The sequence below is a fragment of the Nelumbo lutea genome, chromosome 2, assembly GCF_056320005.1.
Source record: "Nelumbo lutea isolate HS-2025 chromosome 2, American lotus-T2T, whole genome shotgun sequence".
Lineage (NCBI taxonomy): Eukaryota > Viridiplantae > Streptophyta > Magnoliopsida > Proteales > Nelumbonaceae > Nelumbo > Nelumbo lutea.
In genome coordinates, this window is record NC_142685.1 from 4,536,851 (window position 1) to 4,562,364 (window position 25,514).

General features: G+C 43.3%; 1 protein-coding gene across 3 annotated transcripts in view; it reads left to right on the forward strand.

The window, feature by feature from the left end:
• Window positions 1-25,514, forward strand: part of LOC148868190 (sulfate transporter 4.1, chloroplastic-like) — a 55,084-nt gene that overhangs the window by 22,687 nt on the left and 6,883 nt on the right. For 2 of the 3 annotated variants that reach the window (XM_088970216.1, XM_088970218.1), the window contains exons 12-15: window positions 7,828-7,944; window positions 9,136-9,187; window positions 9,461-9,599; window positions 9,758-9,846. In XM_088970216.1, coding sequence (XP_088826342.1) covers window positions 7,828-7,944; window positions 9,136-9,187; window positions 9,461-9,599; window positions 9,758-9,846 — 397 coding nt within the window. The remainder of the gene's footprint in view (window positions 1-7,827; window positions 7,945-9,135; window positions 9,188-9,460; window positions 9,600-9,757; window positions 9,847-25,514) is intronic. The other variant, XM_088970217.1, reaches the window with a different exon arrangement.

Below are 25,514 nucleotides of genomic sequence, written 5' to 3' on the forward strand. Positions count from 1 at the left end.
CCTTATATATCATCGGGGCATGGCCCTTCTTAGTCTCTTCTACTAGTTCTACCTCTGCTAAAGGAAGATCATAAGAATTGTGCTTGTGGTTGTAAGGAAAAATTTTAGATGCTGGTTCTTGTTTGAAAGTGAGAGAATTTGGGTACAATCTCTCTTTATTGATGCATACTATTGGATTCTCACTTAGAGGGGGAACCATGAAATCTCATAGAATATAAGGGAACTAACTTTTTTTTTATGAATAATAGTAAGTTTATTGATTCAGAAGCAAATTAGAGTGAGTTCATACATCATCCCAGTGAGAGGCGCGAGCTGCAGCCCCTCCTTGAAACTTACAAGTAAACTAGGAAAGAAAAACAAGAATCACAACTAAGCCCAAAATAATTCTTCCCTATTTACCCCTTGCTTAGCTAACACATCTGACAAGGTATTTGCTGATCTCCCCACCCACTATACAGTGACCAACATATTCCTTGTCAACCAACTAAATTTCTTCATTTCATTCTTGTATTGCCACATAGCCTCTTCAGAATTTTTCAACCAACCCACCACCACTTTGGAATCCCCCTCGATTATTAGTTGTTGTACCCCCAGGTGGTTTGCAAATTGGACATGAGTAGAGCAACAAAATCTCTCCCTTCTCATTTCTCAAAGCACCCCCCATTCCGGATAATCCTGAATTACCCATGCTGCTTCCATCAAAGTTCAACTTAATTGAGCCTTCGGGTGGAGGAGACCAGCTTGTAATTGATTTGGCCTTTAAAGATGAGCACCTTTCTACTACTAACCAATTTCTCCAAATGCCATTAAAGGAGAATTGACGAAAGATTTCCAAGGTCTTCAGCCAATGTATTGCCCTGTTTAACACAGTCTTTCAAATCTTGGTTGTTCCTTTCCTTATCTTGAAAAATTCTGAGATTCCTTTCTTCCCAAAGAGTCCAAGTCAAGGCAGCACGAGCACATCTCCACATAATTCTCCCTATTTTTGTAGGCCAATAAAAGGTAGAATGGTTGAAGAGCATGTGAACTTCTGCTAGTAGACTCCAACTACCCCAAACAACGAAAGTAGCCAAGCCCAAAGGTCTGCAGAAAAGGGACAAGATACTAATAGATGGTAACAATCCTCACCATGAGCTCTACAGAGGATACACCAATTAGGAGAAATACAGAGAAAAGGTTTTCTCTTTTGTAAGTTGTCTAAAGTGTTTACTTTCCCATGGAAAAACTTCCCAACAAAAAGCCATAATTTTTGGGGGGACTAGCCTACACCAAATTTCTTTTGACGGAAAGGGTTGGTGAGTAGAAAGTTGAGAGATGGACTTGAAAAAAGAAGAACAAGTGAAGGTTCCATTGGGTCTAGGAGTCCAAACCTTCTTATCTGGCTTGGAGGGATCCAAACAAACCTGATTAAGACACCCAAGCAAAAAATAAAGAGACTCAATTTCAGCATCCCTAAGTCCTCTACGAAAACCAAAATCCCAAGTAGGATCTAAGGGTGTTCCCAAGGGTGAGACAAATTTTGAGACCACCTCTTTTTTGTACAAAGAAATAGAAAAAAGCGAGGGGAACAAATCCTTTAACGGTGAGTCTCCTACCCAAATATCCTCCCAAAAAAGGATAGAGTTGCCAGAACAAACTTCATACCTGATAAACTTGAGGTATTGAGGAAGGGTGTTGTGAATAGCCTTCCAAGGTGCTGCTAGGTTAGCTTGCCTCGATACACCAACATCCCATCCATTCTCTGACCTCCCATGAATGCTTCCCACCACCTCATGCCACAATCTCTCTCTTTCCAAAGGCCATTTCCACAACCATTTCCCTAACAGAGCTTGATTCTTTCTAATTACCCTCCCAATTCCCAAACCCCCCTCTTCTTTACTTCTGCACACAATTTCCCAATTAACCAAGTGATCCTTTTTCTCTTGTCCCGACTCCCATAAGAAGTCTCTCATCAACTTCTCCAGCTTCCTAGCTTCCCTAACCGGTATCCTAAAGACAGACAAATAATAGGTAGGTAAGTTAGCCAAGGTAGCTCTTACTAGGGTAATTCTTCCTCCTAAAGAGATATAGTTCCTCTTCCAAGAGACTAATCTCTTCTCAAATTTTTCTAACACTGGGGTCCAAAATCTACTCTCCCTAGGATTTTCCCCTAAAGGAAGCCCTAAATATGACATAGGCCAAGCAGAGGTGGAACACTCAAGACACTTCGCAATAGCCTCGACCTCCCCTACCTCCAAATTTATACCTGCTACGCAACTCTTTTCCAGATTTATTCTCAAATTAGAGACACTTTCAAACCCTTTTATTAGCTCCTTTAGGTTTGCTACCTTTTCACTAAGACCTCCTTCATAGAAAATCATTAGGTCATCTGCAAACTGAAGGTGGGTGACGGGGACTTGGTGTCTCCCTATTCTCCAACCCCTAATGGCATCTTCGCTGTTAGCCTTAGTAATGATCCTACTAATCACATCAGCTACTAAGGTTAAAAGGAATGGTGAAAGTGGATCCCCTTGCCTGACACCCCTGCAAGCTAGAAAAAATCCCTCACCGTACCATTTACCAGAATAGAGTAGTGACAAGTACTGATACACCCAAAGATTCAACTACACCACTTGTCCCCAAAACCACCATTCCGCATAACCTCTAATAGAAATTCCCAGTCCACCAAATCATAGGCCTTTTCAAGATCCAATTTACAAATGAATCCTTTCCTACTAGACCTTTTCATTTCCTCCACACACTCATTCGCAATTAAGATCTGATATGTTATTTGTCGCCCTTGAATGAAAAGCCCCCTGAGTTTCACTAATGATGGTAGGGAGGACTGTTTTGATTCTCAATGAGAGCACTATAGCCAGAATTTTATAGATGCTTGTCACCAGACTAATAGGCCTATAATCTTTTGGGTGGTTGGCATCATTCTTCTTAGGTATCAAGGCCAAAAAGGTGGCATTAATTCCAGGGCTTATAGTGTGATTGTCTGCAAATTCCTTAAAGACTTCAACTAGATCCTCTTTCAAAACCTCCCAACAGTCTTGATAAAAACCCATTGTAAAGCCATCTGGACCCGGAGCCTTGGATCTATCCATTAGAAAGGCAACTTTCTTAATATCTTCTTCCTCAAAATCCCTTTCCAGCAATCTTGCGACTCCTTCATCAAATCCTTGGCCAATCCACCCTTTCCATGATTGTTCTCTCACTCAGAGGCCTTCTATAAATCGATTTGAAGTGGTCCACAAATTTTCTGGCTATGTCATCCTGGTTGGTAATCACCTCCTCTCCTATCTCTAGCTTGGTCACAAAATTCTTTCTTCGTCTCCCATTGGCCAAATCATGGAAGAATCTAGTGTTCCCATCGCCTTCCTTAATCCACTTGTGTCTAGATTTTTGTCTCCAACTGATGTCTTCCCTCAATAACACTTCTTCCAACTCCTTTTTAATTGTCTCCTTAACACTCTATCCTCCTCGGTCAGCCCATTGTGAGATTCCTTTACATCCAAATTCTCTATTCGAGAGATTAGGCCCAATTTTTGCTCCTCAGTTCTACCAAACTGATCTCTATTCCACTCTTTTATTTTGGCTCTCAACCTTTTTAATTTCTTGTGGAACTTGATCCCCTTCCATCTTACCCCCCTCTCCTCCTCACCCCACCACTCCTTCACTTTTTTCACAAAATCTGGATGGGTAAGCCACATATTTTTGAATCTAAAAGGTTTGGGTCCTATAGGAAAAGACTCGGCTTCTATTTGGATAGGACAGTGATCAGAGGTGACCCTGGGTAATGCCTTAGCAACCAAGTTTTCCAAACTATTCTCCCAAGCAAGGTTAAAAAGGAATCTATCCAACTTCGAGCACAATGGGGTTTCTTGAAGGTTGGACCAAGTGTAATTGGCTTGCAGCAGAGGTATTTCCTTCAGTTCACAATCTTCAATAAAACCATTAAATTTCCTCATGCTTGTTGAGATTACCTATTGGGGATTACTGGTTTCATCAGAGAATCTAATGACGTTAAAATCCCCGCCCAGACACCAAGGACCATCCCATAGCCCCTTAATTGCATATAGTTCCTCCCACATCTCATTCCTCTCTCTATAGGAATTAGGGCCATAAACATTGGTTAAGACCCATACACATCCATTTTCTACATTCTTGCACTTAATGGAAATTGAGAATCTGCCTATCAATTCTTCCACTACTTCCACCACATCCTCCCTCCATAGTGTTACAATCCCCCCTGAGGCTCCCCAAGAAGGAGACGAGCTCCAACCTAAACCTCTAGACCTCCAAAAACTCCTCACCCATCTCCTATCTAATTCCATCAGTTTGGATTCTTGTAACAACACAATATCAGGTTTTTCCCTTCGGAGTAGGTCTTTGATCGCCCTTCTCTTCCTTGCACTCCCTAACCCTCTTACATTCCAGTTAATAATTTTCATCGATACAAAATAGCAAAGGACCCAATAAGAGGCCATATTCTCCTCATTTTAGGCCCTCCTCCTATCCCCTCTACCACTGAATTCTAAATCCCCCTCAATGTCTGAGATTAGCCTTTCCACTTCAGATCTTTTTTTCTTATTTGTTCCTCTTTTCCCCCCCTTCCCAATTTCTCCATCCTTTCCATCCAATGTTTGAGAAAGAATTTTACCCTTCTCACACTTATTTTTTCTACAACATCTTTCTACAAGTCCTTCCTTTTTATTTTGTTCCTCCATCATTGTATAGATCAACTCCCAAATTCTATCCGCCTTCCCCTTACTACTTCCTTCCAACACCCTCTCTCCTCCTTCCACTATCACCCTCTCTCTTGCATCAGAAACTCCTGGATGGGAAGCTGGGATATCTGTTACAGGCATAGCAAACAAGTCGGTACCTAAAACAGAATTGACACCCATACCTGATAGAAGGGGGGTAGGACTAGAATCACTGAAAATGACTTGTTGACAGGCGGCGCATGGTTTTAAGGCCTTTCCCCTTTTTGGACAACGTTGGGAAGTAGACATGGTGAAAGAATCACTTCCTGACAACCTACCCACTTGGAAAACCTTTCTCTGTGTTTCCAACACTGGAATACCCGCATCCATCCTCACAACCAATTCTTGTCCCTCTCCACCAACATCCTGTAATTCATTAGACTCAGGGTCAGCTCCCTCAACGAAGGGAAGAGGAGTTTTCACAGCTTTAGAACAAATTTCTTCACCATTCCTAGTCTTCCCGCCACCTGCCTCTTCAGTCTCTTCCTCTAAGAATTGTATGCAAACTTTCTGTTTCAAGAAGATCATTGTTGCTTTTCGGAGACAAACTTCCCAGACTTAGCGTTTCGTCTCTATCAGAATCGTCGTTACTGTTTTGTTCACTCAACCAATCTTCAAGCCCTGTTCTGTTCTCATCACTAGGCTTCATGTATCTCGGGTTGCGCCTATTTGGTGAGAGACGGTTCGCCAGGTTGGATGGGGCCCACTGTAGAGAGCCTCAAGACTGCGAGTCTTGAGACTTTTTTGCGCCTGAACTGTTCAGTCGAGAGGAAGGGTTCGGGGTTGAAGAAGATAGACGCTTTATCTCGTCTATCAGCTCATCCCTCCTCCCAGTCACGTGCTTACTTAACATGTCCCTCGGCCCATCTATCTTATAATGGGCCTTGGGCTCAAGACTATAGGAGCCCAACTTTATGTCCTTTATTTGAAAAGCCTTCTCTGGCCCACCATAATAGGGATCCACTCGATTGGGCCCTTCTTTTCATCCCACGTGATCACTTTAAGAGTCATGCGCCCCTGTTTTAATGGTCGAATCAGCAACCTTCCCTATCTGAGATTGCTGGTTCAGCCTTCTCCCTTTCGACAGTAGAAGCTTTTTGTCTTTTTCCCCTGACACCACCTGCGCAAAGGATCTGCCATTTGTCATACCCTCTTCTTGCTTTCTCCAGGTTTGACCTTCCAACTGCCCCAAAGCTTTTTGGCTTCCCAGAATATGTTGGCCCTTTTTAGTGAAACATCCCTTCCCATTTGAATTACCCAATCTCACTAGTCCACATAGTGCTTCTTCTTCCTCCTTCTCCCCTCCTACCAACCGAGCCTCCTTCCACAGCCCTACTTCAATGGAGGAAGCTAACCACACATAGACAAAGCTCCCCTCTGTTCGTACCTCTACCTTTCGTGGAATTTCTTCTGGCTTCACACCACTTAGCAGGAATGCTACTGAATAGAGATCGCCCCAAAAAGCACCTTTCAAGATTCCTCCACACAACACAGCTATAGACTCTGCTATTTCTTGTTTCCATAGATAGAATGGCAATCCTATTACACGCACCACCACACCATCTTCAACAAAAAAATCCTTGGAGTTGGATGTTGGATTTCATTTGAAGACTGTGAATGGTCCGAACTCAGCCTGAACATTGATAGCTAATAATTTCAAATCATTCTCTAATGGATCTAGGATGGCTTTACAGTTATCAAAGGGGGTTACTATGAAGACACTCTTCAACTTCAATCTGGTTGCCAGTAAGTCAGCTACCCTCCTCCAATCATTAACCTTTTCCTTGGCTTGTATCACAAACTTACTATCCCACTCCTCTCTCTCTAGACCTCCCACCATTCTGCAATGGCCTTTCGTTTTTGCCATGACCACTGGCCCTTGTTGTACCCTGCTGTTATTGAGATAAGCCTTCTCCTCCCTTATGGAAGCTTTTTTCTCATTTGCTACTCTTTGAACTAAGAACTCTTTGAGCAACCAGTCTACTTCCCCCCAGCCTTGGTTCTGTTTTCCTGCTGGTAGACACACCAGTTGCCTCTGTCCCTTCCCAAAAAATTCAGTCAAAGCTATGAAGAACCCCTTTCTATTCCTCTTACATTCAACAACATATCTTCTCCCTTCTAGTGTACTAAAATCCTGCCAGTTTATCTGCTTACCTTTTGAACAGGCTCCAGCTATGAACTTTCTTAGCCACTCGATCACTTCTAATCCTTCCAGCAATATTGTACCCTTTTTCGCTTCTCTTACCTTCAGGCTTACCTTCCCCTTGATTCTCATCTCTTCGAACAGGAGATTTTTTGCTTCTATCTTCAAGGATCTCCTCCACTGACCTGCCTGCACGAACTCCGTCCCCTCCATTTTCCCTCCCATCTTAGTTCCTCACTCTCTCACCCTCTCACCCTCTCCCCCTCACCATTTGCTTTTGAAAAATTCCTATCTTTAGGGAAACTAACTTTTCATAGAAAACAAAACTTTGTTTCAGTGCAAAGCTTGCACTTTGATCATCTTTTGGCAATTGGAGATTAAAGGGATATTTGTAGAGAAAAATAGGATTACCTTTAAAGGAAAGATGCCATAATTAAAAAAAAAAAAGCAAGATGAAAATACAAGAAAATGTATCTTCGTGGGTTCCGTGCTAGTTGATCTCTCTCTTTCTACAGAAACAGGTTATCAGGAAAGGGCCTTTTGTGCTTAATGTAGGGATGGAACATATTGAGCAAGATGTAGTCCCTTTTTGGTTTCAACTTGAGGAGGACCAACCCTGTTTCATGATTTTATGTTCTAGCCTTGCCATGTGTTTCATTGGAAGTTGGACTATTCTGAAGAGGTTATGAAGCTCTTTTTAGATTGAATGCTGTGAATGTTGTTTTATATTTTTTATTTAGTGAGAAAAGAAAACCTACATTTGATAAGAAAAACTAATTTTCTGTTCTTTCTTTTTGAAATTTTTAATATCCATAGTTTGCCCATTGCCACTTATGCATGTCTACTGTGCTATGATATATAAAGTAAACCTGCTGGTGTACACCTTTTCAAGCAATTGTTGTGCTTATTCCTCTTTCTGATTTATTTTTTCAGGTGGATTATGGTGAAGCTATGTTTTTGTGGCATGTGGATAAGAAAGACTTCCTTCTTTGGACCATCACGTTCATTATGACATTATTCCTTGGAATCGAGATTGGTGTCCTTGTTGGGGTCAGAATTTAGCAAATAGTATCATGCAAATATTGTCCTTGTATTTGTTTCAGCCATTGGATGCGCCTGGGGGAGGGGCTATTATCTATGCGTTCTCATTTGGATTCCTATCAATTACTTTGTATACTTAGTTCTATTTTATCATACTATCCATTTGGATTATGACATCTTGGATATTTGAAACAGATCCTTGTGGTACTGGGAGATTTTAATTTTATGGAAGGTGTTTATTCAAATTAGACCATAGAAGTTAGACTTCCTGATTCTCATGAATAACTGCCTTTGAAATTATCCAAGCAAGGTTTTAAACCAGTCGTTGACTGGACTGGTCAGACTAGTCAACACATCACCTGGCTAGGAATCTGGGCTGTTTGGCCCTGACCTATTTACTTACTAAAATCCGTTAACTGAGTCAACAACCCAATGATCCAGGTGGTCAAACAGCTGAACTGTTCGATCATTCAGTGGGTCATTGGGTTGTTGACACTAAACCACTTTTTTTAACTATAAAATATCATTTATTTTTGAGGAACTGTCATCCAGATACTAAAAGCCTAATATGCACCTAAGTCCTTTATTTCTTTTCTGCACTTTTTCTATATCTTTAGCTATTTCCATCATTAACAACAATAATTCTTATTTTCTATACTTATTTTTTATTTAATATGATGAATATATAATACTATAAACATGCCCAATTTTTTCTGCACTACTCTGTATTTTTTTACTAAATTTTTATCTATTTTTATATTTTAATATTATTTATTTATAATTTATGACAGTTGATCCATTTGACCCAAATGGTTAAACTGCTGCCCACTACCTGGAGGAAAAGTGGTTCCATTGCCGGATTTGTTTTTAAAACACTAGGTGGGAGCTAATACACGAACTAATTAAAAGCCTTCTTGTTGGACACTTCATCACTCTTCAGGATCAAAGTCATAAATCTAATTGATATTAAATCAGTCAATTGAAACTTAGGATGCACAAGAGTGAAACTATTCAACATCTCAATTAGATTGGGAGCCTCACAAATTATACATTAAACACCAAATTGAATACTCAACTAGATCAAAGCTTTGCATCCATATTGAATACTTGGCTTGAGAACATCTCTCCTGATTGTCTCAATTGTTGAAAATGTAGAAAGTTTCAGTCTTACTAACCCAAGACAGGATATTGGCATTGTAGGTGGGTGTCTCCCTTGCATTCGTCATCCATGAATCAGCAAACCCGCATATTGGTGAGTAGAATTCTAGCATTGTAAGATCAATACCAAATAAACAAATATGCATGTTGGATGGTTCTTGCTGCCACTATTTTACCTTCTAAGGATCATGTGTTTGCTAGCCATAGTCTTTCAACTATATGAACATTGATTCATTGTGGTCAATCTATTACTTTTTATGGTTTGTACTTAATAATTCAAGAAATGTCATGTCCATTATCTGAATACGAGAATCAACAATTTAAGATATGTTTGTGATTCGCTGAGTTCTTACCATTTTCATTTCAGCTATCTTGGGGCGTCTTCCTGGAACCACTATATATAGAAACATCCAACAGTACCCCGAAGCATATACATACAATGGGATTGTGATTGTTCGGATTGATGCACCTATTTACTTTGCAAATATAAGTTATATAAAAGACAGGTAAAGGATGAATGCTTCTTTAAAACTGCACAAAAAAAAAATAGAAAACAGAAATTCCTAAGACCAAAGACACTCATCTGTAAAAATAAATTTTAATTGATTATTTGATTATCCTGTGACTAAAGAAATAAGATTTACACTTAGTTGTTCTTTATCAGGCTGCGGGAGTATGAAATCAATACACATGGAACTAGGAAACGTGGACCAGAAGTTGAAAGAGTCTATTTTGTGATTATAGAGTTGTCACGTAAGTCTCACTTTGTCAAGCCTTTATGTCCGAATTTAGAAAAACATAGAAATAGCATGTATGTTTTAGAAAATTTATCAACTTGAACATTTCTGATTTTTTTTTTTTTGATAAATAACATTTCTGATTCAATTACCATGCACATGAACTTGACCATTCTGATGGGTGCTTGACATGAACTTGGCCATTCTGATGGGTGCTTGAGTTCATCCTGCTTCAGACTGGGCTTGGCTACATTAAGTGGGGGCAAACAATTGTATATCAGGTTGGCCTTGATTTTTTTTTTTTCCAACAACAATAAACTTTATTAAAGATTACAAGAGATAGGGGAGGTAAAATGACTTAACTCCCCACCAATAAAGTACAAACAAGACACCCTACTCACCCCTTGCTTGGCTAATCCATCGGTAAGTGAGTTGGCATTTCTTTTCACCCAGCTTCACCTCAATATCCCTAGCAAGCTATTTGAATTTTTTCCTTTCATTGCTATAGCTCCACATGCTACCGTTGTCTTCCTTTAGCCATCTAACCACCACCTCTGAATCACCTTCAAGGACCAATCAAGTCATTTGAATTTTGGGCTTGATCTTGAGCACCAAATTGTCTCGTTTTTTCTCTTTTGCTTTTTCTTTTCTTTTAACTACAAAAAGGGGAAGTAAAGGAACAGCTCCAGTGTAATGAGTAGCCCACTTATATGGTATTGGTCCCTTCTTCTGTGGCCTGTGATGAGGTCAGCACTGCCCTTTTTTTGTTCCTTAAGGTGAAGGGCTGGCCTTACCTTTGCTGTGGTTCAGGCCTATGTGCACCTGCACTTTGAATGGTTGGTAACCGAATTTCTAAAGTCATGTTCCCTGTAAAAAACTTTTATATGTATGTCAGTAAAATGTAAGTTATAAAATGTTTTCCCCTTCAAAAAATATTACCATTTGCAAATGTATAGTTGGTTGAAACTTGAAAAAAAAATACAGTGCCATAAAAAGGCCCATTCTACGGTTTAAACTTGTTATTTTTAACAGTAACAAGATTAAGAAAGTTAATTAATTTCTAGATAAATATAAATATACTTGTAAAATAAGAGTAAACAGAGGAAGAAGAAGAATTTGTTGTATTATTCATCAATCTCGTATGTATATATACAAGTTACAAATTCTATGTTAGGAAAGAATATATTAGGAAAGAAGACTAATCAAATTCCTACAAATCAGTCCTACAATCAAGGTAAATCATATCTCCCTAGTATTTACTTCCTATTTTAGTTATACAGTCTGTAACATCATATTTCCCTAGTATTTACTTCCTATTTTAATTATACAGTTCGTAACATCTTCCTATTTTAATTATACAGTCTGTAACACTCCCCCTCAAGCTAGAGCATAGATATTAATCATGCCCAGCTTGTTACAAAGATAATCAACCCTAACCCCATTAAGATCCTTCATGAAGATATCTCCCAGTTGTTCTCCTGTTTTCACATAACCTGTGGAAATCAAACCTTGTTGAATCTTTTCACGAACGAAATGGCAATCAATCTCGATATGCTTAGTTCGTTCATGAAAAACGGGATTAGATGCAATGTGAAGAGCAGCTTGGTTATCACACCACAACTTAGCTGGTACTGAAGTTTTAAGACCTACTTCAGTCAGAAGCTGATATATCCACATTATTTCACACACAGACTTGGCCATAGCTCTATATTCCGATTCTGCACTCGAACGTGAGACAACATTCTGCTTTTTGCTTTTCCATGAAACTAGATTCCCTCCAACAAATACACAATAGCCTGAAGTAGACCTTCGATCTTCCTTGGATCCTGCCCAGTTAGCATCTAAAAAACATTCAATTCTAGTATGACCATGATTGCCATACAAAATTCCTCGCCCAGGTGCTCCTTTTAAGTAGCACAAAATTTGTTCTACAGTTGTCCAGTGATTAACTGTTGGAGAGGACATGTACTAACTCACCACACTAACTGAATACGCAATATCTGGACGAGTTACAGTAAGATAATTCAACTTTCCAACCAATCTTCTATATCTCTCAGGATCTTCAAATAATTCACCATCTTTTGTGAGCTGCAAGTTAGAAACCATTGGAGTGTTACATGGCTTAGCTCCCAACTTTCCCGTCTCAGACAACAAGTCAAGTACATATTTCCTTTGAGATAAGAATATTCCCTTCTTGCTTCTTGTTACCTCAACACCCAAGAAGTATTTCAACATTCCCAAATCTTTGGTATGAAACTGAGTGTGGAGAAAGGATTTAAGGGATGAAATCCCTGTAGTATCATTCCCTATAATGACAATATCATCCACATACACAACTGACAAAATGATGCCGGTAGCAGAGTGCTTGAAGAAAACAGAATGATCAGACTTACTTTTCTTCATACCAAAATTCTTGACTACCTGACTAAACTTTCCAAACCAGGTGCGAGGACTCTGCTTCAACCCATACAGAGACTTATGAAGATAGCAAACTTTCCCATACTCCCCCTGAGCAACAAAGCCAGGCAGTTGCTCCATATAAACTTTTTCTTGAAGATCCCCATGAAGAAAAGCATTCTTGATGTCTAACTAATGAAGGGACCAGTTATAAGTAGCTGCCATAGAAATAAACAACCTGACAGAAGTAAGTTTAGCAACAGGAGAAAAGGTATCAGAATAATCCACTCCTTAAGTCTAAGCATATCCTTTAGCAACAAGACGGGCTTTCAATCAGGCAATGGACCCATCAGGATTGACTTTAACAGTAAACACCCATTTACACCCAATAGTCTTCTTATTTGCAAGTAAATTTACCAAGGTCCAAGTACCATTGTCCTCTAAAGCATTCATCTCCTCAATCGTAGCATTATGCCATCCAGGGTGAGAAAGGGCTTCTTTAACAGTCTTAGGAACAGAGATAAAATCAAGAGATGCAATAAAAGAACAAGAAGAGGATGACAAATGATTATAAGACACAAATGAAGATACTGGATAAGTACACTTACGCTTACCTTTACGAAGAGCAATAGGAAGATCATCATTAGAGACTGGTCTTTATGATGAAGGAACAGGATCAGTTGACACTGGATCTGCCGACGAAGGAGCTGGTGCAGGACATGGATCCGGAGGGGTTGGTCGCCGAGAATAAAACTGTAGGTGGCTTAGGCCTGGCAGGAGCAGATTCAATAGGATGTGAACCAGATGATGTGACAGTATAGATTAACAAATCATCATCCTCCCCCTGACTTGAATGAGGAGTAGATGGAAAGAAAGGTGTATCTTCTAGGAAATTAACATCACCTGACACAAGATATCTGTGAAGAGTAGGACAATAACATCTATACCCTTTTTGAACACGAGAATACCCAAGAAAAACACATTTCAAAGATTTTGGATCTAGTTTGGTAACCTGAGGACGAACATCCCGAACAAAGCATGTACACCCAAATACCCTAGGCTCAATAGGAAACAACGTTTTATTTGGAAACAGAACATGATAAGGAGTCTTACCCTGAAGGACAGATGAAGACATACGGTTAATCAAAAAACATGTTGTGGAAACTGCACCAGCCCAGAAAGGTTTAGGAACCTTCATTTGAAATAACAAAGCTCTTGCAGTTTCAAGAAGGTGTCTATTTTTCCGTTCAGCAACCCCATTTTGAGATGGTGTATCTACACAAGAAGTTTGATGAAAAATGCCATGCTAAAGCATGTAAGTTTGAAAGGATTCTGACAAGTACTCCTTAGCATTATCACTTCTCAATATTTGTACAGAAACATTAAATTGAGTTTTAACTTCAGCACAGAAAGCAGAAAAATGAGAAAACACCTCAGAACGATTTTTCATTAAATATAACCATGTCATACGAGAGTAATCATCAACAAAAGTAACAAAATGCTTAAACCCAGTTTTGGACTCAACTGGACACGGACCCCAAACATCTGAATGGACTAATTCAAAAGGAGCACTAGCTCGTTTATTGACTCTAGGACTCGAACTAAGACGATGGTGTTTAGCAAACTGACAAGACTCACAATTTAATGACGACAAACTCTGAAATTGAGGACAATTTTTCTTTAACACATGGAGAGAGGGGTGGCCCAACCGACAATGTGCTTCAAAAGGGGTTACAACTCCAGAACAGGCTATGGATCTTGGAACTTGTGTATCAAGGATGTAGAGACCTCCAGACTCATGTCCCTTACCAATAATCTTCTTCGTCGTAAGATCCTGGAATAAACAATAATCAGGAAAAAATGAGACACCACAATTAAGGGTACAAGTGAGTTTGCTAACAGAAATTAAATTAAATGATAACTGAGGTAAACTAAGAACAGATGACAAAGGAAGTGATGGTGTTGGACTAATTGTGCCAGACCCAACAACACAAGATGTTGACCCATCTGCTAAAGTAACAGGAGAGGAGGAAACAAGACATGTATTGGGTTTACCTGACTCGACGATGGAAGTAACAGGAGTAGATTGAGGTTTCAATGATTCTTGGTACTGAGAAAACTTGGCATATTCATCTACAGATGTCATAACAGACTTCTCAGAAGTATCAGTGGTGGATGCAATATGGGCTGACTGAGTTTTCTTATTCTCCAACTTCCTGCAATCCCGCTTCATATGTCCTGGCTTATGATAGTAATGACACACTATCTCTCCTAACTTCTGTCCACGAGTATTAGTATTCCTATCATAGTTACTTGACCTACCACTACCACTCCTGTATTGTTGTCTCCCTGATTCAGATGTATTATTGTGGCTGACAAGGGCACTACTTGACCTACCACTACCACTCCTGTATTGTTGTCTTCCTGTACGAAGGACCCTACTGAAAGCATCTTGTAGAGAAGAGATCTCTGAACTGGAAAGAATCTGAGATTTAGCAATCTCAAATTCAGAAGGTAGGCCAGCTAAAAAACTCATAACAGCCATCTTTTCTTGCTGAGCTTGTTGAACAGTCACATCAATACTAAACGGAAGCAACATATTAAGTTCTTCATATGTTTTCTTGAAATCCATGAAATAGCTTGTAAGAGATCTATCGCCTTTGTCCGCCCTGTAAAAGGCTTTGCACACATCATAAATGCGGGAAATATTCCCCTTTCTGGAGTACAAGAACTCTAGAGAGTTCATTAATTCCTTAACAAATCCACAATGAGTGACTAAACCAACCACCTCACTTTCAATGGAGTTGCGTATCTGCAAGAACAAACGGGCATCCTCCCTCAACCAAGACTTTCTCGAGTCATCATTAGGAGGGTCATCAGTTAAATGGTTATCCATAGCAATACTCAGCAAATATAGTTGAACAGTTTTACTCCAATCCAGATAATTAGAGCCATTAAGCTTATGCTCAGTTATTTTTGACATCACTGGAACAACATCCGACATAACTACTGATTTCTTGTCTGCCATAATCTCAAAATTCAAATAAACAGAATATTTTGAACACCGAAAATCAATAGAGCACACCTGTTGAAAACACCGGAATGGATATGCACGTAACAAAGCACAAATATGTGCTATACAGGATGAGGCAAGCCAAAAGACAACGACCGAAAATAAATTTTCGGGCAACAGATGCGCCTCCACGTGTCGGCGCGTGACTGTGGCAGAATCTTCAGGCGGTGCATGAGACGCGCGCAAGGCTGCTGACTGCCAGACTTTGCAGAGACTAGATGCTCTGACTGCTCCAAAGAGGTGACCCGAAGCACCCAGAAATTTTCCTCTACCTACTGTTTACTTAAAAAAAAAACAAAAGGGCATGCAGAGACTAGATGCTCTGATACCATGTAAAATAAGAGTAAACAGAGGAAGAAGAAGAATTTGTTGTATTATTCATCAATCTCGTATGTATATATACAAGTTACAAATTCTATGTTAGGAAAGAATATATTAGGAAATAAGACTAATCAAATTCCTACAAATCAGTCCTACAATCAAGGTAAATCATATCTCCCTAGTATTTACTTCATATTTTAATTATATAGTCTGTAACATCATATCTCCCTAGTATTTACTTCCTATTTTAATTATACAGTCTGTAACATCTTCCTATTTTAATTATACAGTCTGTAACATCTTCCTATTTTAATTATACAGTCTGTAACAATACTCAATCCCTGTTAGGAACCTGCCTAACTCAGGGCTCTTCGAGGGGCCAACCTCTTGAATTCTTGGAAGAAGAGAGAGAAAGAGAGAGAGAGAGTTTAATGCTGAAAGAATCAATGTCTTATTCCCTTTTCTGCTCTACTACTTATAGTTTTACAATCTTGATTGTTACAGTTGTTATAGGGCAGTTGTTACAAGTGAATGGTTAGTTGTGCTGATGTGGCCTCCTCTTGTAAAACTGATTAGCTGCCTTCTGTTGGTTTGTTTCAGTAGTCTTGACAATCCCCCCTTTCTTTAGAGCGACCTTGCCCTCAAGGTCTAATGTAGGAAAATTTGATTGCAGATCTAAGTAGGATTCCCAGGTTGCATCCTCGTCCGGAAGGTTAGACCAAACAACTAATGCCTCTGGTATGACTCTGCCTCCCCGGCGCACCCATCTGAAATCAATGATGCGGGCTGGCTTAGTCTGCACTTGTCCTTCTGAAAATATAGGAAGGGTCGCACTTGTAATGACTCCTGACTTCGGCCCCTTCTTCAGTAAGGAGATATGGAATACAGGGTGCAGTTTGGATATTGCGGAAGGTCCAGTTTGTAGGCCACTGATCCTATTCTCTCCAGGATTTTAAATGGGCCAAAATAGCGTAGGCTGAGTTTGTTCCACTGTCAGCTTGCAACTGACATCTGCATGAAGGGTTGTAATTTGAGAAATATCGAATCACTTACTTCATATTGGACATTCTTGTGGTGTTTATCATAGGTGTGCTTCATCCATTGCTGTGCCTGTAAGAGATGATGTCTCAGTTCCCTTAGCACCTCATCCCGTTGCGTTAGCTGTTCTTCAACAACCGCTACTGTGGTGGTTCCTTTTTCATAAGGAAGTAGAGGGGGAGGGTCCCAACCATATAAAGCTCTAAAGGGTGTCATCCCCGCGGCACTATGGAAAGTGGTGTTGTACCACCATTCGGCCTAGTGGATCCCCTTCACCCTTTGTCTTGGTCGATCTCCCGCGAAGCATCTCAGATATGTTTCGAGGCTCTTGTTAACCGCCTCTATCTGTCCATCAGATTGGGGGTGGTAGCTAGTTGACTTGAATAGTTTAACCCCGTGTAGGCGGAAAAGCTTAGCCCAGAAACGGCTCATAAAGATAGGGTCCCTGTCTGATACAACTGAACTAGGGAGCCCATGTAGGCGCACAATTTCCCGGAGGAATAATTCAGCAACTGTGGCTGCTGTAAATGGGTGTGATAGAGGTAGAAAATGACTGTATTTTGTAAGTCTATCTACTACCACAAGGATAACTGTTTTGCCGGCAGAAACGGGCAATCCCGTGATGAAATCCATTGATATATCATCCCAGACTTGGGTTGGTATTGGGAGTGGTTGTAAGAGGCCTGCTGGGGTTGTAGTGGCTGACTTGTTTTGTTGGCATACTGCACACCTAGCTATGAAGTTCTGGATAGATGTAGGCATGCCTTTCCAATGAAATTGTGTGGCGATGCGCTTTTGTGTTCGTAGGATGCTAGAGTGGCCACCCGTGGGTGAGGCATGGAATAATTCTAGGAGCTTCCTGAGATGAGCATAGGCTGTCGGGATTTCCAAGTGTCCTTTGAGGAAGAGTAGATCATTCTTAATTGTGTACCCGGGGTGCAGTGAGGGATTTGCCAATACTTGGGCCTTCAACTGCTGTAACTCCTTATAGGATTGGGCTTCTTTTCGCAGTAGGTCCTGGAGTGGAGAAGTTGAGGAAGATACTAGTAACTGAAATGACTGTGGGTGCTGTGAGAGGGCGTCCGCTACTCGGTTAGCAGCCCCTGCTTTGTATTCAATTCTGTAGTCGTACCCCAGTAGCTTGGATATCCAGCGTTGCTGTTCCGGGGGTAGAACTGATTGATCCAATAAGAACTTCAGACTTTGATGGTCGGTCCGAATTGTGAACCGTCTACCGATCAAGTAGGAGCTCCAACATTGGACTACTAAGGCTATTGCTATTAATTCTCCCTCATAAATTGATTTGGCCCACTTTTGTAATGTTAAGGCCTTGCTGAAAAAGGCTAGTGGTCGCCCCTCTTGCATGAAAACAGCCCCAACGCCTTGACCGGAGGCATAACACTCAATTATGAAATCTTTTGTGAAATCGGGCAGTGCTAATGTTGGAGGGCTCGCAACTGCCTATTTCAATTGCTCAAAAGCTTGTTGGGCCTAGTTTGACCAGTTAAAAGCATCTTGTTTCAGCAATTGGGTCAATGGGGTAGCTATTAGGCCGTAGTTTTTGATGAAGTGGCAGTAGTACCCGGACAGTCCCAGGAGGCCCTCAATTCTTTCACACATCTGGGTTGCGGCCAGCCCAGTATACTGGAGATTTTATCTGGGTCAGCTGCTACAGTGCCCTTTTCTACAACATGTCCCAAGTAGTGAACTTGGTTTTGTCCAAAGGAGCACTTGGACTCTTTAGCGAACAGCTGGTGGGCCTCAAGTGTTGCAAGGGTGACCTATAGATGGTTCAGATGTTCCTCCCAATTGGGGTTGTAGACCAATATGTCATCAAAGAAATTAAGGATGAACTTACGTAAATATGGCCGGAATATGTCATTCATCAATGCTTGAAATGTGGCTGGAGCATTGGTCAGCCCAAATGGCATGGCCCGGAACTCATAGTGGCCATCATGTATCCTAAAAGCTGTTTTGTGAACATCTTCCCTATGTACCCTTATTTGATGATACCTAGCTCGTAGATCCAGTTTTAGGAATACGGTGGCTTGATTGAGTTCATCAAGCAGCTCATCAATGACTGGTATTGGGAATCAGTCTTTAATGGTGATGCTGTTAAGGGCTCTGTAATCAATACAAAACCGCCACGTCCCATCCTTTTTCTTGACTAATAGTACCGGTGACGAGAATGGGTTGTGATTGGACTGTATTATCCCTTGCTTAAGCATATCTTGAACTTGCTTCTCGATTTCAGATTTCTGAAAGTAAGGGTATCGGTAGGGTCTTACATTGGTCGGGGCTGATCCCGACATGAGGGGGATGCGGTGGTCATGCTCCTAGTGTGGTGGCAGTCCTTGGGGTTCTTTGAACACATTGCCATAGTGCTGAAGGAGTTGTTGTAGGCGGCTTTGGAAGTCTCTAGGCCCATCTGGGCTGCTGTTAGCTAAGGATGGCCGGGTCCAATTTGAGTCCATGTGCATGAATATGGGCTGATCTGGATCTCCTCTTTGCTTTGTCAGTGTTGCAAGACTGATGGGCCTTGGGCCCTTGCATGTTTGCCCTTGTAGATGGACTGTAGAGTTTCCTGATGTGAAGTCCATGGTGAGACGGGCCCAGTCATAGACCACGGGTCTTAGTTGTCTTAACCATTGAATGCCTAGCACCACGTCTGCTCCATTTAGATGGAGAGGATATAGGTCCACCGCAAACTGATGACCTTGAATCTTTAGTGGTAGGCCCATGCAAATGCTATTGCAAGATAGGCTGTTACCGTTGGCCACATGAACCGTAAAGGCCGTTGTTGGTTGAATCGGAAGTCCCATTTTATCCACCAAGACTTGAGTTATGAAGTTAAGGGAGCTTCCACTGTCTATGAGGATTGACACTTGGCGTCCTAGGATCATCCCTGCAACTCTCATTGTCTAAGGGGACACAAGTCCCGTAAGGGCTTGTAAGGATATTTCAGGCGTGCCATTGGATTGTATTTCCCACACTGGGTTAAATTCTCCGCAACCGATGATGTCGTCTTCCTCTTCGGCATCTGTTCGGAGGAGAAACGCTTGTTGTTTCTTGCAGCGATGGCCCGGCCCAAATTTCTCTTTGCAGTTGTAATAGAGACCTTTGTCTCTGTGGGCTTGCATTTCTACCTAGGTCAGCCGTTTGAAAGGAACCAGTGGGCCTAGGCCCAGTACTCCTTCCTCCTTGTCTGGTGTTGTCGTCCTTTCTTGCTCCGGGACCCCATGGTCGCTGCACCTTTCTTGCTCGACTGAACTTGTCCTCATACAATCTAGCTAGTGCTGCCGCATTGATGACCGAAGTGGGTTGCATCGCTTTCACTTCTAGTTGCAGTTCTTCTTTTAGGCCGCCGACGAAGCTTCCCACCAATGCCTTCTCCGTCCACCCTTGGACTCTCACGGCCAGCCTTTCGAACTCCATCTGGTATTCTTTTACTGATCCCACCTGTCGCAGCTTTGCCAAATTTTCATCAAGATCTTCGAACCCAGATGATCCAAAACGGACAGTCATGGCATCCATGAAGTCTGCCCAGGTTTGACAAGGGTGCCCCCTTTGGTACCATTGAAACCAGAGGATAGCTTCCCCTTCAAGATGCGCAGAAGCCAGAGCTACCCTATCTTGCCCCGGTGTTTCATGGTAATTGAAATACCTTTCGGCTCTGAGAATCCAGAGGATAGCTTCCCCTTCAAGATGCGCAGAAGCCAGAGCTACTCTATCTTGCCCCAGTGTTCATGGTAATTGAAATACCTTTCGGCTCTGAGAAGTTGGGTCGTCGCCTGAGAAGATGGAGAAGTCAATTTTGGTTATTCTTGTTGCCGCCCCTGTTCTGTGGCTATTTTCATTGTTGCTCTCTTCTTGGCTTCCTCTGTCAATGTTCATTGCCCCCTGCTCCAGTCGAAGGAGGAGAGCAATGAAGCCTTCCTTCATTTCTTTGAGATCTGAAGACATTCGATGGATCTCTACCTCCATCTGATCCACTCGGGTGTCTACTGATGTGTTTCTTGTGTTGGTCATGCTGGCTCTGATAACAAATTGTTAGGAACCTGCCTAACTCAGGGCTCTTCGAGGGGCCAACCTCCTGAATTCTTGGAAGGAGAGAGAGAGAGAGAGAGAGAGTTTAATGTTGAAAGAATCAATGTCCTATTCCCTTTTCTGATCTACTAATAATTTTACAATCTTGATTGTTACAGTTGTTACAAGGCAATTGTTACAAGTGGATGGTTAGTTGTGCTGACATGGCCTCCTCTTGTAAAACTGATTAACTGCCTTCTGTTGGTCTGTTCCAGCAGTCCTGACAACCCCACAAGGGATGCACGAATGGATGGATTTTTATTAGAGTTATATTGACATGCCCAACAATCAATTTAATCCATCCATATTCTGCTGAAGGTTGAAAGGCTTGATTATTTTCTGGATGCAATTAAATAACTGATGGAGGAAGATTTGACCCGACCCCTTGGCCATGCGACACGTGGAAGCAACCGAGAGTGACCTGGCAGAAACGCCAGCTCAGCACGGCAACAGGCCCACAACCCGAGCTCCAAACTAAAGAGAGCTGAGCTCCCTCGAAGGAACCTGCAACCCAAGCTCCGAACTAAAGAGTCCTGAGCTCTCCCTTCGAGGTCCTGAACCTTACAAGCACCAAAGGCAAAAAACCCGAATTGCCAGTCCAGGGGCAGTTCGGGCCATATTCCTATCCGAACTTAAGACTTCACATTAAATGACCACTTCGACTCCAAATCGCCTGACTGAGCAATCGTACCTGACGCCCAGGAGACCGTACACAGAGGCGGCACACCTGACCGATCAGAGGACTGACACATGACAGCCGCCACCCAACGGCCACCTACCACTGCCACCCCAGACGGACAGAGACGGCCCTAGCAACTGGCAGTGGAGGTTATGACACCCGAACTGGCAGAGGTAATGATGCCCGAATTGGCAGAGGCATGGAAGTGAGCACACAGGGTGATTATAAAAGGCTCCCATCTCACGAAGAATAGGGTATGTGATTCTTGCGTTTTCTGGTCTTAGAATTCCTCATTTCCCTTGCCTTCTAAAGAACACTAACTTGAGCTTCGGAGTGTTCCAACCGGGTTCCTCCCCGGAAGCCTCCATTTTCTCTCTTGTTTTAGGCACCTTCGATCTCGTCAGAAGCGAGGTAACCAGGAGCTAGGACAGACTGGATCGCGCATCATCAATTGGCGCCGTATGTGGGAAGACTTCAAAAAGCCTCCCCTAACCTTTAACTCTCTCTCTCTCTCTCTCTCTCTCTCTCTCTCTCTCTCTCTCTCTCTCTCTCTCTCTCAAAGAGACCTTAGCCTCCCCCAGCCCGCCACTGTGTGCATAGGACAGTTCATCGTCCCCCTATCGACGGACAGAATCCCTAGCCTCAACGCACCAAACATGGTGGCGCCTGTGAATGTTCCCCTTCCTCTCCCTGTCGAGACAACCTTTGCCGAACCAACTACTGTCCCTCTAGCGACTAGCCAAAACCAGTTTGATGACTCGGTGCAGTGCATGCGGGCAATGCAAGCCCAAATGCAGCAGTTCCAGCAGCATCAGCTCTAGTAGCACCAAGTACAGCACCACATCTCTCAGTATCACTATCAACAACAGTTCCCCCAACTGCCCCTGAACCAACCACAGCTTCCACCTCGGCACCCCGCTCCGAAGCCGGTCAAGCCCTCCCCTCAAGGCGGACGCCTCCACCGAGGAGAAGCCTCCCAACTTCAGAACCCCTCCAAGAGCCAGGCCTCATCCCCGAGCAGGAGGGAAAGACCAATCACCCCCGCCTCGCAGCTCGCCGGCGAATCGGGAACCTCCTTGCCAGCCAAGTCAGCACCTCGGCACTCCAAGTTTGAGCTACCACTCAAGTCAGCAGACTACCAACAGTCCGGGCCCATCGAGCTCGGCACTACCGAAGCCAACGGTGCCAATACCAGGCCCTCTAAGCAGCAACAAAGGCGCCGGCGAAATTGCCGAACTTCCACCCGCATCCTACCCAATCTCCGAGGTAAAGAAGAGACAAGCTCGGATGAGATAAAAGTTGCCCCTATTCTCTCGGTCCCTTCCCCCCTCTCATCAGAACTACTGGCAGTCCCCATGCCCAGAGATTTCAAACTCCCCTCTCTAGACAAGTATGATGGGTCCTTCGACCCCAACGACCATGTCGATGCCTTCCAGTCCCAAATGCACCTGGCAAGGGCCAGTGAATCCTGCATGTGTGTGGCCTTCACTACCACCTTCAGGGGGGTTGCCCGCACCTGGTACAGGAACCTGGCCCACGGGTCAATAAGAAGCTGGACCCAGTTCGTGCAGGTCTTCACTGCGCACTTCGTTACCAGCAAGCGGTGCCCCAAAACCGAGGAGAGCATCTTCGGAATAGTCCAGAGAGGAGAGTCCATTCAGAGCTACATCAAGCGGTTCAATGATGCATGCCTGCAGATACCGCGACTGGACCTCGCGGTGCAGCTCGCGACAGCCAAGAGAGGAGTGAAACACAAGGAGTTCAAGTGGCACATGGTAGTTAGCCAGCCCGCGATCGTGAAGCTCGCAGACAAATTCATGAGAACAGAGGAGGAGATCAACCAAAGGACCAAAAGCGGGATCGAGAAAAGGAAGAGGGAAGGCGAGCCCCCCAACCCAGATGACAGAAGAAGGAAAGATCCAGCTCGGGAGATGAAGTCGAGCCAGCCGTTCCGAGCTCCCTTAGCAGCTTGGACGGACCGCACACCCTTGAACGCGAAGCGGGCCAAGATCTTAATGACGACCAAAGACGCCCCGTATGTGAAGTGGCCACCTCGTATGAAGGGAAACCCGAACAAGAGGAATAAAAACTTGTACTGCAGCTTCCATAGGGACCACGGTCATAGCATCAAGCATTGTAATAATCTCCGCGACGAGATAGAGGAACTCATCCGTCATGGATATCTACGAAATTTTGTACAGCACAATAATAATAATAATAGTAATAAACCAGGTCGGCAAGGAGAGCACAGCAAAGAAGCTTCCGAGTCCAGCAGCCGGCCAGCGGAACCACAGAAGCAACCCCCGGAGGAAAAACCAGTTCGGGGAACAATCCATGTGATCATTGGAGGATCAATCGTGGCAGGGTGCACCTCGGCAGCAACTCGCGGGGGGCCACCAAAGAAGAACGAAATCTCCCAAAGCGGTCTAGGACGGAAGACCCCATATTCTTCACCGAAGACAATGCGCACAGGGTCCACTACCCCCACGATGACGCACTTGTCATAAAAATGAAGATCAATGACTTCGAAGTCCGACGGGTACTCATTGACTCCGACAGTTCGGCAAACATCCTCTTTAAAGCGGCCTTCGACAAACTCCAGTTTCGAGAGAGTGACTTAAAGCCCGCGAACACCCCGCTGGTCGGCTTCAGTGGAGAAGAGGTCAGACCCCTGGGAAAAGTCACAGTACCTGTGGAAGTCGACACGTGGCCTAGCACGGTAAGACTCAGTCACGATTTTTTGGTGGTCGCAACCCCTCCCCCTACAATGCCATAGTAGGTCGGCCGATCACCCATGCTTTAAAAGTTGTGGTGTCCACTTACTATTTGTCCATGAAGTTCCCAACGGACTTCGGCATCAGGGTAGTGCGGGGCAACCAACTCGAGTCCCGCAAGTGCTACGTTGCCGCCCTCAAGGGAAAGGCCAAGATAACCAGTGACCTCGAACTGGAGCGACCTACGGAGCAGAAGGAGGAGAGAGCTGCACCAACAGAGGAAACTGTTCCCATTTCTGTCTCAGCAGAGGACCCCGCCAGACTACTTCAGGTCGGAGCATCCCTTGAAGAACCCCTGCGATCCGAACTGGTACGCTTCTTACTCGGTAACTTAGATGTTTTCGCTTGGTCTGCGGCAGAAATGCCCAGCATAGACCCTATGCTCATAACTCTCAAGCTCAATACTGACCCTGTAGTCAGACCCATTAGACAAAGAAACGCAACTTAGCCCCAAAACGCTGGAGGGCGGTCGATGAGGAGGTCGAGAAGCTCCTCGCAGCAGACTTCATAAGGGAAGTTCATTACCCAAGCTAGGTAGCCAACCCAGTTCTGGTAAAAAAGGCAAACGGCAAGTGGCGCATGTGCGTCGACTACACCGACCTGAACTGAGCTTGCTCGAAAGATTGCTTCCCCTCCCTAGGATTGACCGCCTAGTGGACGCGACCTCGGGACATGAGTTGCTAAGCTTCTTGGATGCCAACTCGGGCTACAACCAAATCAGGATGGACCCGTCCGACGAGGAAAAAACCACCTTCATAACCGAGTTCGGTCTGTACTGCTACAAGGTCATGCCCTTCGGACTGAAAAATGCTGGGGCGCCCTTCCAAAGACTCGTGAATAAGCTATTTCAACCCTTAATTGGCACGAAGATAGAATGTTATGTAGAAGACATGGTCGTCAAGACACAATTTTCGCATGAATTAATACGAGACTTGCATTCCGTCTTTCAAACTCTGTGTCAATTTAGCATGAAACTAAACCCAAACAAGTGTGTCTTCGGTGTCACCTCGGGTAAATTCCTAGGTTACATCGTCAACCAGCGCGGCATTGAGGCCAACCCGAACAAAATAAAGGTCATCCTAGATATGAGACCACCCCGAAAAGTAAAAGAGGTTCAGAGGCTAAATGGCAGGATAGCCGCTCTAAGTCACTTCATGTCTAAGTCAGCAAACCGTTGCCTGCCCTTCTTCAAGGCAATAAAAGGCAAAGGGTTCGAGTGGAACCCAAACTGCCAGTTCGCATTTTACGAGCTCAAGAAGTACCTCGCCAGCATCCCGGTGTTGACTCGGCCCGAAGAGGGCGATGTTTTAGAACTG